Below are 14,297 nucleotides of genomic sequence, written 5' to 3'. Positions count from 1 at the left end.
TGAACGCCGAAAAATTATACTATTTTGCTAGATAACTTTTTTTATTTTATGTATATTTACTATACGTTGACTTCCCTTCACTTTTCGATATATCTAATTATTTATATTATGACACCCCTTAATGAAAATTTTGGATCTGCCACTATATATAAATATATATATATATATATATATATATATATATATATATATATATATATACACACACACACACACAATGGCAGAGCCACATTGAACGCCGAAAAATTATACTATTTTGCTAGATAACTTTTTTTATTTTATGTATATTTACTATACGTTGACTTCCCTTCACTTTTCGATATATCTAATTATTTATATTATGACACCCCTTAATGAAAATTTTGGATCTGCCACTATATATATATATATATATATATATATATATATAACTCAAACACAATTTCTCATAATACTAGCATTTATAAGATAATTTTTTTTGTTTAAATTACTCGATGAGACAGGGCAAATACGTAACGATAATTTTTTTTTTGTTTAAATTACTCGATGAGACAGGGCAGATGCGTAACGAACGTAACGAACGTACCCAAAGACTAATAAACACTAAAGGAGGATTGCAGTAAGGTGCTTTGCAATCTAAAAATTTAGATATTCTACATTCCAATTTAAATAAACTAATTTTCATACTTGAACCTAACCACATAAAATGGAAAAAAAAAAGTATCATATTCCTCGTTTAGTAATCCCCTAAAAGAAAAGAAAAGAAAAGAAAATAATAAAAAGGTCTAATTTTTGGTCACCAAAAAGTAATGGCCGATAATATTTTAATTTTTATAATATATATTTTGATTAACAAATGAAATTAATTTCGACCGACCCAAAACTAATCACTCCATATAGAGGGAAAAAAGTCAAGCCGTGTTTCTAGCTTTATAGATCGAAGGCCCGCCTTTAAAGGTTGCTTTCACTCCTTCTTGTTCTATTTTTTTAATTTTTCCTTTTAAAATTCAAATACTTAGAATTTTCTTCACGTGAAACTTTTTTCAGCCAACGTACATTGACATTTTACGTATAAATACAGATTCTACAGAAATTCTGATCTCTGAATATTCCATTAAATGTCGAATTTTGAGACGAACCCATTTCTCTTTTCCCTTTCATCCACAAATCGCTTTTTTCCGCTTATTCAGGTTCCTGATCTCGCACCCTTAATTTCCTCTTTGAATCTTTTTTAATATAATGTATTTTGAATCAGTCTTCATATATGTATGTAATTCTAGTTTATAGATCTAAGTTCAAATTTGCAGACCAATTCTGTATGTTGATTGATTGATTGATTTGATATGAGCTAATATTGTTTCATGTAAATATATATAGACATCTATTTGTTTTTTATGATAGCTATGGGTATTTATCTTGATAGAAATTATGTTTTTATTTGGTTTCTGATATATAATATAGCTTTATGGTATCAGTTTAATTTTAAGGTTGTGTGGTTTGGGATGTAATGTGAATTTAATCTAGGTTGCCATTGTGAATTAGGCAGGTTTTGGTCCATAAACTGCAAAATTATTGAGGATTGTGAATGATGTAGGGCAGTGGTGATTTGGTGGAATTCTACTCCATGCCATGGTGTATGGGCTAGCTTGTGAATTAGACAGTTCTTTTTATTTTTTTTATTTTTTTTATAACCGTGGTGTCCCGCTTGTCACACCTCGACTATTCCATCAAGTACCTGCTACTTCTCACCGGCCAAGGTACCTGGTAACTCTGCCCCCATGGTTTAGACAGATGGGAAGAAATCACCTTGTATTTTTTTTTTGGTCACCCTTGGACTTTGAACTTGAGATGTCGTGGTTTTCTCTTGCCACCCTTCTTATTAGGTGGTGAGGGAGTGGTGTAGGATGTGGACCTTTTCTCGGGACCTTTTTTCTTTTGTTGATAATGATGAGTGAGGTCCAGTTCGGTTTGCTTCTTTTATTTTTAATGAATGTTTAGTGAGATAATATAACTTAGTATGAATTATGATGGAAGCATAATATTTTGCACTATGTCATTGCAGCTTAGAACATGGCTTATCACTTGTACCTACTAGGAACTCCATTATACATAATTGAATCTTTTTTAGAATCTATTGAGGTCAAATTATGTTTGTTAGAATTTACAATAGCACAATGGCCCTTATGGAAGAGAAGCTCGTTTGTTATGTTTTCACAAGCACCAATATTCTTATTCTATATCATGTTTAGCTTCACCTACCTCTTCTCAGTTCTGAGATATCATTTTATAGAACAGTTCTCTGATGGAAATGCAATTGGACGGAAGAAGTTTCGATGCATTGTCTTTTATCTTGCTCATTTATGGATACAATTGTCTTTGGAGACTATTTGCTTTGTGGTGCATGAGATATTTCTGGATGTAGTTAATTATTTTTGGGCACATTCATTTGATATTATACTATTCTACAAAAACTTTTTTGGATTCTTTCTTCTTTTTTGGGGAAATATATTTTGCTTATCTGGTTTTTTAAATAAAGAAAGTTTTTTTGGCAGGTTAAGGTTTCAATTACCAGAATTGGCTCCATAGCAAATTGTCTCCAGGCTTCTTATGAGAATTGAGAAAGAATAATGAGACATTGGCTTAACAATGGTTGATATCAGTGTTTCATTATTGAGGTTGCTGAACAGTTCGTATTATTTTGGTTCCTACTTCTTTGCATGGTTGGTTACTGGATCTCTTGGACTCTTGGCAGTCATATATGTTTTCCTTAAATGGCAACGGAAGACATCCCTCAATTGGGTTAAAGCTGCTGCTGTAGCAAAGAAGCAAGTGTGGGAGAAGCTGAAGGTTCCCTTATCCCATCATACATGGATTGAAGATTTTGCTTATGGTGTACAGCCATCCACATGCAGCGTGTGCCTCACATCACTTGTTTCTCCACATACCTTAGGTACAAAAGCTGCATCACGTTCTCCAGTACATCGTTGCGCTATTTGTGGTGTCGCGGCCCATTTTCGTTGTTCTCAGTTTGCCACAAAGGATTGCAAGTGTGTCGCACAGGCTGGTTTAAGCCATGTCCGGCACCATTGGTCTGAAAGATGGACCGACTTGGATGAGAATCCTGAGATGTCTGCCTTTTGTTTCTACTGTGATGAACCTTGTGGTGTTCCTTTCCTTGATGCATCTCCAACTTGGTATTGTTTATGGTGTCAACGATTGATACATGTCAAATGCCATGCCAAGATGTCTGAAGAATCTGGTGATATTTGTGATCTGGGTCCTCTCAGAAGGCTTATTCTTTCTCCACTCTATGTTAAAGATGTAGAAGCTGAGACTAAAGATGGTGCAATGTTAAGTTCTCTGGCAGAAAAAATGAATACCAATGGGCACATCAGACGAAAGCGTCATCGGCACAAACATGGAAATGACCTCATAAATGGTAAAGTGCAAGGCAGTTGTGCTGCAAAGAGAGCTTTGGAATATGTGATTAGATCCCTGGTTGCCTTGAAGCTTTCCCCCTATGAGAAGAATAATGGCTACTCTATAAAATGTAACAAGCTGGGTGCCAGAAAAGTTAGCCAGAATGGGTTGGCCTGGAACAAGCAGGAAAGTAGAATCTTGGGCAGATCTAAAAAGTATGCGCTAGTGGATTTGCCTCAGGATGCTAGACCTCTTCTAGTTTTCATTAACACTAAAAGCGGAGCTCAAAATGGTCCTGCTCTTAGAAGGAGATTAAACATGCTATTGAATCCTGTTCAGGTGGAATATCAATTTTAAGGCTAAGATTTGCAAGTACTCCTGCATATCACAGCTTTAGTTTAAAAGGAAATGACTGGAATAATTAGCTAATGAGCAAATGATAGCATATGTGCTAAACAGCAAAACTATCTAAACTCTTTTGGTCAGAGCCAATCTCTTAAAAACTTTTTAAAGAACCACATATATCATCTACCTTTATCAAAGTGTTTAATCTAAAGCATTTCCTTTTTCTTGCTATGAAAGTTGGTGTCAATTCATCCTATTGCTCCCTCTATTTGCAATATTTTTGCAATAAGAACAGGAAAAGAAGAAATAGAGACTTTTTCTGAAATCTAACACTAATAATCATCTCCAACAACTTCAAGAAAAGGGGAAAAAACTGGAAGTTGCTTGTTTTGTTGTTCTATGTGTAACTAATAAGAGCCCTCTCTTTTCTTCCCTTATTCTTATTTGCGAATAAAGAGAGATTGGAGAGAAACTGGCACCACTTGGATAGCAAGAGAAAAATACCAATATTTTAACAATTTGATACTTTGCCAATAGTAGACGATACCAATGGTTGTGTGAAGCTAAATGGGAGATTTAAGGGTTATTTATGATTAGATATTATATAAAGACCTAATTTAAACTTTTTAGATAGTTAATGGCCTCTGGTATCATTTGTCTTTATCTAAATGACAGTTCATGTCCTAAACATGTTACCTAGCTCAAAATAAATCATCTAATAGATAACTCTTATGGTCCAATTTAGGTATGCTATTTTCTTTGGGCACAACTGTGGAGGCAACAGTTGATGTTTTGCATTATGTAAATGAAAGTGATTGCAACTCTGAAGTTAAGCTTAGCCTTTTGAAATATTTGCTTGTTTTAATACTACGTTAATATAAAAATTTGAGAAAATATGAAGAGTGAAGGAAGCAAGTTTCCCTTTTTTAGGAATGTGGTTACAAACTTTGGACTACCCAAAACAGAAAGAATGACAGTTAAAGTTGGGGCAAAAGGCTTTTGTCATAGTTTGTAACTTACCCATTTTGTTTAGTGGAATTGTTATTTAGTAGCTATAGTGGACGGCTTATGGTTATACCTATTTGGGCTAGAGCTTGGCCCTACCTTTTGCTTTGATCAGGATGAACGTCATTTCCAAGTCACTAATGCTCGTTCTCTCTGACCTGTCTTCTTCATTTAGAATGTGATCTAAGTGATGGCTGACCATCTATCTCCATCCTCATTTTCCTCCTTATTTTGAGTTCATTTTGTGACTTGGAATATTCTAAGTTCTGGAGTTGTTTGTTTTATTATGAAGTTATATCTATAGGAAATTACCTGAAGGCATTTTCAATAGTTGTCCTCCTTTTGACCTTATAAGAAAAAAAAACAAAAGAGTTATCCTCCTTTTGTCTTGTAATTTATCAGTCATGGCAAGTGTTGTCTCTGTGTTCGAACGTTCAGATTGCATAAGAATTTGATTTTCATAAATGCAGGTATTTGAACTTGGTCAGTCCCAAGGGCCTGAAGCTGGTTTAGAATTATTTAGTAACTTGCAGTACTTTCGGGTCTTGGTCTGTGGTGGTGATGGGACTGTTGCTTGGGTCCTTGATGCTATTGAGCGGCATAACTTTGAGTCACCTCCACCAGTAGCAGTTCTTCCTTTGGGAACTGGGAATGATTTGTCTAGAGTCCTGCAATGGGGTGGTGGATTTGCAATGGTTGAAGGGCAAGGTGGATTAAGACCCTTTCTGCACGATTTGAACCATGCTGCCGTTACAATGCTTGATCGTTGGAAAGTCAACATAACTGAAGAAAAATCTGCTCACGACACCCCTAATGTGCAATCAAAGTTCATGCTGAATTACTTGGGTAAACTTCCATCTGTTTCCACATTATGACTTGTTTTCTTATTTGATTTGGGGTTTGGATGACATTTGCCTGCCATAGGATGGGGGGAAGGGGGCTTTTGATGCTAGCCCAGAAAACAATGAAAAGACCCTTCTATTTGTGCTAATTTTATATATGATGCTTGGACCTGCCTTTTAGCATATATATCACTATATCAGCAATGCGCTCTCTAGACACCACGTGCATGTCCTTTAACTGGTACCTTTGGATATATTTAATTACTGGAAGCTTTTCTGCTACAGGTATAGGATGTGATGCAAAGGTTGCATATGAATTTCATATGAACAGGGAAGAAAACCCTGAGAAGTTTAATAGTCAGGTATGAACATGCCATTTTGTGCCTCAGTGATCTCTAAGCTACAGTTGTTTTATAACTTAATATGTGAGCCTATATATTTATATGCCCTTGGGAATCATTTTTCCAGTTGCCCATATATTTCAATGGGAAATAATATGTAGAAAAACAATGGCAAATCTTTAGCGGACATTGTTGAAGATAATTGATTCTGATTGCATGTTGTCAATAGATCACTATGCTGTAGTTTCTCTCCATATTAATTAAATTCATCTCACAATTTACTGCTTGTGTTGTGTGTGTCTAATCAAGTTTCTCCTACAGTTAGTAAATAAATTGCGATATGCAAAAGAAGGTGCTAGAGATATAATGGGCAGAACTTGTGCAGATTTGCCATGGCAAGTATGGCTTGAAGTTGATGGGAAGGACGTAGAGATCCCCAAGGTATACACATTGCAAAATCTGGAAGTCAAACTTTTTCTTGCTTTCCCATTTGTAATTCCTAATCAATCCCCTTATTTATAATTCGATCAGGATACTGAGGGCTTGATTGTGCTGAATATTGGTAGCTATATGGGTGGAGTTGATCTGTGGCAAAATGATTTCGAGCATGATGATGACTTCAACGACCAGTCAATGCATGACAAAGTACTTGAAGTTGTTAGTGTTTCTGGAGCATGGCACCTTGGCAAGCTACAGGTGTGGAAAGCTTCTCCTTTTCTATCTATTCATCAAATTCTCACTTTTGTTTTTGACCCATCTAAGAATTTTAGCATATGTGTTAGAAGATTTTCTTGTAGATTCGATTTTTTGACCTTTTTAAAATTTTAAATTGATTCAATTGTGAAATAACACGACATGTATATCTAGGGAATAGTTTCTTCAAAGCGAATTCTCCCCTCTTATTCTTCTTTCCTTCTTAAATACATGTTTTCTTGTCAATGTTTGTCCTCCATTATATAGCATTATGTGATCTTTGGCTTGGTGATTTAACATTTGTCTTTCCGCTCGCAATTGATTGTTCTCAGTAAGACTACGAAGAGTGTAAAAATTCTTCTTTAGCAACTTGGTTTTGACCATTCGGAAGGAGTTAACAAATTCCAGAAATATCGTGTTAAACAATTGAAGAAGCAAAATTTAACAAACTTATTCCGCCCACCAAAAATTTCTATAAAAAATTCTCTCTCTCTCTCACAAACATACACACACCAGACACACATGGAGTTGCTTTGCCTGAACCACCCATGTGCCATGTCAACCTGACACGATTAGGAGACACGAGTGTGGAATTTCCTATCAGGCTGCCACCCAATTAAAGTAGATTGGTTATTTTGTCTTTGGAGAAGACAGAAAAAAGAAGAGAAAAATGGCAAGAAAACGTGATTCCTTGCCCTGCTGTTTTCCTCTTGCCTTCTGCTTCCCTGCTTCTCTTGTTGTACAGCTCTTGGATGCTGATGTGGATTTATTAGAACATTTTGGATTTCTTAAGTAATGTCATGGAAAAGCGGCATCCTTTCTGAAAAACTTAGACCTTCAAAGCAGCAACATTCAATGATAAAATTTGTGGTTCATGATACATAAAGGGATGTGGATAACCAAATAATACTTACATGTAAACGTGTCTTTTTCACCTTGTTATGTACCTGTGTTTAACGTGTTATCTGGATCTTTACATATCAACCTTTTGACATTAAACACCCACCAAGTCTGTGTAGCATATTGCTCTCTCTCTCTCTCTCCCTCGATCGATCGATCCCTCATTTCGCCGTATAAAGATTGTCTTATGGAACTTAATCACACATTTAAATGAATGACCGAGTATATTATATGCTGCACATTTAAGCACTTGAGGACTAGCTTTCGTACTTTGGATAAAGAAGCTGCTGCCTGGTGCCTGCTTCCCTGGCACATACTCTTGAAACTTCTCTCTTGAATATCCAAATTTAAGTATGTATACTGACGGCATTTTCCTTCAACTACTTACTGAGATTAACCAAAGTCTGCAACTTTCATCCTCCCCCCCCCCCCTCTTCCTGCTTTACGTCTTCTTCTGCTATTTTGCTTTCCTTCTTACAATCTTTGACTTGTAGGTAGGACTTTCTCAAGCGAGGAGGCTAGCCCAAGGGGGAACTGTAAAGATACATGCTTCTAGTCCTTTCCCCGTTCAAATTGATGGGGAGCCTTTCATACAGCAACCGGGTTGTCTAGAAATAACACATCATGAACAGGTATCTAATTTTCCTTGGAGTTCACATAAATCCTGAAATGAAATGACAGAACTTTATATACAAATTAATGAAGTAGGTTCTGATATTTTTATGATTTGACACCTCTTGTATGTGTCTGGCCTGAATTCTGACTATTGATCGAATGGATATTTCTGAAACAGTAGATTTAAGAATGGCAAAACTTTTATTTGCTTATGGCGTTTGACTTTACAAAGAGTTAGGTTGTTGATAACTTCAAAATACCCATCTTTATTTGCTTTAAGAGAATCCCATGGTATTAGTATCTATTTTCTTCTGGTTTTGCACTTAAATGCTGCGCAAGGCTGAACTCAACGTAAATTGGACACCACAAAATGGGTTGTATGCCCTTTTCTTTCCACATTTTGATTCATGAGTAAATCTAAGCTTATTCATTTAGTAGTTATTTCACCCTAAATTGTTCTGCCATTCTAAGGCGGCCCAGCTCACTCTTATAGCCTGTTTGGCCAAGCTTTTTTTTGGCCAAAAGTGTTTTTTTTGGCCTAAAGTACTTTAGGCCAAAAATTAAGGTGTTTGGCAAAGCTTTTGGAAGGAAAAAAAGTGCTTTTGAGGAAAAGCAGAAGCAGTTTTGGAGAAGCAGAAAAAAGTAGCTTCTCTCCAAAAGCACTTTTGAGAAAAATACACTTAGAAGCAGTTTTTTAAAGCTTGGCCAAACACTAATTGCTGCTCAGAAGTGTTTTTCAAACTAATTAGCCAAACACAAACTGTTTCTCACCAAAAGTACTTTTGAGAAAAGCACTTTTGAAAAAAAGCAATTATCAAAATAAGCTGATTTTTGCACCTTGGCCCAACGGGCTATTAGTCTAGCTTGGTATTCTGCTGTAATGCACGCAAACTATTTTTTTGGGTGATTTTATTTCTTTTGATTGAAATAGTTACTGCTGCATGTAAATGGTGCTTGAAGATCTATCAATTTTCATGAATTACAATCGAACGAATTGTATTACCTTTACAGAAGAGGCTTGCGGTGTCTAATATTTCTCCTTTCTACTTGCATTTTGAATTCAGGGAATATTGCACTCTCGGTTCCTCTTCATGTGGATATAACTTCCTTGAAGTGTCAAAATAATAGTTTTCAGTATTTCATTTAAAATGTCATAATTTATGTCCCTCCGACTTTTTCTTCTAGTTGTGATCTATTCTCTGCTACATAATGTTTCACGGAAAATAATTTCCAGTTATATGCTTCCATCCAAAGTTTTATGCAACTTTCAAGTTTCAGCACAAATGTGTCTGTAACTCGCTTGAACTTCAAAAGGAGTTAATTGTCTTTCTCATTCAAATTCAAAAGGGAAATTTCTGGATCAAATTTTAGAAGGATTAATTCTTATTTTCAATCTGGCTTCTTTACGGCACTTGTCCGATTCCACTGGGGTGGTTGTTGTTGTAATCTGGCATCTTAAATCTCCTTACTGTTTGTTTCCAGATGTTCATGCTGAAGAAGGCATCAGGTTCCAACGGGCCTAGAGGTCACGCGGCTGCAATTATGACAGAGGTTTTGGTGGATGCTGAATGTAAAGGTCTCATAACTGCTGCTCAAAAGAAGGTACTTCTTCAGCAGATTGCTCTCCAGCTTTCTTGATTTCCACCCTTGGTGAATATTTTCACTTTCATAGACTGACCTCAATCAGCTCATACAAACACAACCTTTTTCCATTCACATTCTTTTTGTTTTTTCCTTTTTTTCTAACCAGTAGTTTGTGCTTGAGGGAAAATTTTGTACACTAAAGAGAATGAAAAGATTTTATACACTAAAGAGAATGAAAAGATACTATAGGAGATGTGAGTTCCAAATGTAAAGTTTGAGTATACGATTGTTGTTTTCTACCAATAGGCAATCTCGTTAACTATTGACAACATAAAGGGTTCATTGTGGTTTGACATTTTGATAAAGGTATTATTTTTTTTCCTTATTTTCTTTTTAATTTGTATGATGTATCATACAAGTGCCTCTTTTACCAGGTACAGTTTTAAATGGTATGATAAAAACCTTGATGTGTTTATTCACAATATGACACACTATAGCTACTTATTTATGATATAAACCTTGATGTAATCTTGCTTGAGGCAGATTAAAGGAAATCCCAAAGTATATACTTATGTTGCTATAGCGATTTATGCATGGAAAAAACTTATGCACGAACACGTATTTGTTTGATTGCTGTCAATATCGGGTGTGAATAAACTTTTCTCATTTATTCTTTAACAATAACATCATTGTAACCGAACGGTCAAAAGTTAAAGAGTAGTCAAGATTTATCACCACTGTTTTGTAATGTTTCAATGGAAGCCCCTGATAATTACTCCCTCCGTTTCAATTTAATTTGATTTGTCACAAAGTTTAAGGAGAAAAAAAAAGACTTTTGAAACATGTAATTCTAAAAGTTTACGGGGCAAAAATTTTATGGGGCCATGATATTTATGTGGCTATAAAATTTATTGTTAATGATAAAGTGGGTAAAATAAAAGTATAAAATTTAATTATTTTTAAATATAAAAATATGTCATTCTTTTAGGAGTTTGAATAATAAAAAAAAGTATCATTTAAATTGACGGACGGAGAAGTATATTCTTGTAAATTTTGGTTTATGCACAGGTCATGCAGTTTTAATATTGTTTTTTTCCTCTCTTGAGTTGTTGTGGATAGGACAAAGTCAAACATCTTTTTATGGTAAAGATTCAATTGATTTGACCTTTATGCATGCATTGGATATAAATTTGCAGTACCTTGGGAGTTTGTGTCCTTTAAAGGATGAAATCAAACTTCTGGTTGGAAAAGAGAAAGGAGGAAATACTAAAACAGGAAAACTGCTTTATTACGCACATAGGAAAGTTGGAAAAGTTTGGGGGGAAAGTACCTTTGAGAATATTTATTCCCAAATAGAGAATGACAAAAGATGGGTCCCACCATGTTAGTTTAAGGTAATGTATTGTTGTTATTTGGTTTGCTTCATTTGCAACTTGAATGAATACATCATCTAATTAGTTGTACACTTGTACTAGTACTAGGTTAAAAGTACTTTCTTCGTCTCAATCCCTTTGGAATGTACCCAAAAAAAAAAGTCATTTATCAATAATTAGCCATTTCAGTTATGCTACAAAAAATAGCCCCAAAAAATTACAAATAATACTCCCTCCATTCCAATTTATATGAACCTGTTTGATAGGGCACGAAGTTTAAGAAAAAATAAAGATTTTGAATATGTGGTCCTAAACAAGTCAAAAAGTGGTCCAAAATATTTGTGTGGTTATAAAAGCTTCTCATTAAGGGTAGAATTGAAAGTTTAAGCTAAATTATTTTCAAATTTAGAAAGCGGTCATTCTTTTTGAAACGGACCAAAAAAGAAATAAGTTCACATAAACTGGAACGGAGGGAGTATAACATTCAAAAAATATAGGCAATTTTTTTCAATGAATATTATTGCCATTTTTGAAAACACATAGATGAGGCAATATACAAAATTTGACGAAGTTTGAAGGTGAGTTAGACTAGTTTGACGTCAATTCATTCCCAATGATAAATAATGTTAAGAAATTACGCAAAAAAGAACCATTTTTAATGGGCATGGTTGAAATTCGTTGAAAACATATAGATGATGCAATATACAAAATTTGAGCAAGATTGGAGGTGATTTAGAGTGATTTGATGTCAAAATTCATAGTTAAAATTAAGTTTAAAAATTCTTCTATGAACACATGTATCAAATGTGTAGCACGCATGTATCTCAAATACAGGTATACATGGAAATATAGGTGATACACATATGATACACACATGTAATACACAAATGATGTATAGTGTGATACACATATGATCTTCTTCCATGTTCATCTTGTTTACTTCAAATATGGCTGAAATTTCAGTTCAAACCACCTAAAATCTTCACCAAATTATCCCAAAATTGAGATTCACACTCCTTAAGATTGACCCAATCTATTCCAACAACACCCACTCGAAATAAATTCAAATTTTTGAATTCAAGTTTAAGCAAACTTCAATAGCTATCCATGATGTTTTAGTTTAATCCTTTGACCCAATCCAACAAACTAATATTTAATAGTGATTTCTAAATTGAGTCAAGGTGCTTGATTCTCTAAATTTCAACTTTAAAGGAACTAAAATACTGCAATATTGTTGAAGTCTCAAATTTGAACTATCTTTGTGTTTTAGCAAAATAAATGTTCTACAAAATGATATTTGGGCTATTTTGGTATTATTTATTTATTTATTTGCGATTATAGAACTGTAAATTGCAATGCTTTGATATGCTGGATTTACACTACCTGAATGAATTTGGACAACTTTGATATTCTGGATTCACAACTATCCAGAATAAATAAATAAATTGCAATTGCAATGCTTCTTCTTCTGTTTCCGGGTACGTACTTGATATCATTCTTTTATGTTGTCTTATTTGATGCTGCAGCTTTCAGCAGCCATCTGGATTAAACTTAGTTTTAGAATTTCTTTTTAACACTAATAACCAGGTGGTGTCGTCCATGGAAAAAGAAAAAAAAAGGCTTGAAACTTTGATATTCCATTTAAAATGAAATAGAAAATCCCACAAAAGTTCGAGGGTGCCGAAGAAGTATTAGGGATAAGTGATTAGGTAAGATATGGTGTTGCTCCAGTTTATGAGGACATGACCATGGATAGCAAGGTGTGGAAGTGAAAATTAAGGTAGAGGGTTAGGATAGGTAGCTGAGCGTTGTCCTTATCGGTAACAGTAGCTTTAGTACGTGATTTAGTATTATTTGTGTATTCTTGTATCCCTTGACTTATGTGATTACTGGGTATTGCTTTTGTGTCGGCTTTTTTATTGTAGTACCTAGTGTATTTAATTTTGTATTTTTGCTTCGGTTTTCTAATTGGTATGCTTGCTGTTATTGCCCTTCCTTTTACCTATCCTAAGTCGAGGGTCTTCTGGAAACAATCTCTCTACTTTCTTGAAGGTAGGGGTAAGATCTGCGTACACACTATCATTCCTATATCCCATTTGTGGGATTAAACTGGGTTTATTGTTGTTGCCACAAAAGTCCTACTGTACAGTTGTAAACTATAAATTTTAGGCACAAAATGTATATGCAGTTTTCAATAGAATGAACCTAATACCCAATAAAAATCATATATGCATTACGAATCCCTTAATAACTTTTTACAATATGCTTGTTCGGTGTGTATTAAAAACAAAATTATTTCCCTTATTAAACTCTTGTGTTCAATATATACCATCAAACAAATTTAGGACTCAGCAGCAATAAGTCAGGCAAATGACGTGCAAAGAAAGTTTCTATTTTTGGAAACTAAAATAAAATAAATCATGCAGTTGAAGCAACTTGTAAGAGTGAAGACAAAGAATTGGGCCCCATTTCACGGAAGCGGAAAAAGCCCACCGTTGGAGCCTTATACAGCCTTTCAATCGTAAAAATTGTACGGGGCGTCATATTTGGTCGCCCCCATTTAACTTATACAAATTTTTTTTAAAAGTTTTAATTTGTACCTACTTTTTAAACAACTTCAGCTCCCTTTCTCCTCCTTCTTCTCCTCCTCAAAGTTATATCCGCCCTCATTTATCTTCCTGTAATTATATCCCACGACAATTAATGCTTAAAGGACCATATTGGTCACAAGTATGATCAGGATGGATATTTTGGTTAAAAAAATAAATTCAAATCGACATTTTATTCTAATAATTAGAATTTTCAAGATGATATGCGATACTATTTGACCTCTGACTGATCCAAGTCTTTGGGATATGAATTTGATAACTGTATGTCCTTTAAAAGACCACTTGAAACGAAGCAAGAAGAATTGAGCCTCATACTGTAGGCCTAGCAGGTACACAATGACCAACTGAATCCGAGAGGATTAAGAAGGTATCAGATTCTGTCTACGGTTTCATTGACGAGTGTGATACAAGTTTGGTATCACTTTATCATTTACAGTAACTTTTCAACAGCTGATCACCTACTGGAGCTGAAGTTCGACAGTTACAAAATAAAAAATTCGCTAGTTACAAAAGAAAAACTTCAGCTCTAGAGCTGAAGTTCCTCAGTTACAAAAACAAAAACTTTAGCTCTAGAGCTGAAGTTAGCCAGTT

The 14,297-nt window shown here is 34.7% G+C and overlaps 1 protein-coding gene across 2 annotated transcripts; it reads left to right on the top strand.

The window, feature by feature from the left end:
- The first annotated feature begins 975 nt into the window (after nucleotides 1-975).
- On the top strand, nucleotides 976-10,109 carry LOC104227616 (diacylglycerol kinase 2). Of its 2 annotated transcripts, none has more exons than XM_009779891.2 (8): nucleotides 976-1,169; nucleotides 2,532-3,738; nucleotides 5,220-5,595; nucleotides 5,877-5,953; nucleotides 6,254-6,373; nucleotides 6,464-6,628; nucleotides 8,020-8,157; nucleotides 9,623-10,109. In XM_009779891.2, exons 2-8 carry the CDS (start codon nucleotides 2,626-2,628, stop codon nucleotides 9,776-9,778), a joined length of 2,145 nt encoding a protein of 714 aa, XP_009778193.1. In that variant the 5' UTR covers nucleotides 976-1,169; nucleotides 2,532-2,625; the 3' UTR covers nucleotides 9,779-10,109. The 2 variants fall into 2 exon arrangements, with proteins under 2 accessions (XP_009778193.1, XP_009778195.1); XM_009779893.2 differs by lacking the exon at nucleotides 976-1,169 and adding an exon at nucleotides 1,275-1,295.
- The last annotated feature ends 4,188 nt before the right edge of the window (nucleotides 10,110-14,297 follow it).

Source organism: Nicotiana sylvestris, chromosome 5, assembly GCF_000393655.2.
Source record: "Nicotiana sylvestris chromosome 5, ASM39365v2, whole genome shotgun sequence".
NCBI lineage: Eukaryota > Viridiplantae > Streptophyta > Magnoliopsida > Solanales > Solanaceae > Nicotiana > Nicotiana sylvestris.
Note: the sequence above shows the minus strand (reverse complement) of the source record. Positions and strands in the feature narration are given on the sequence as shown.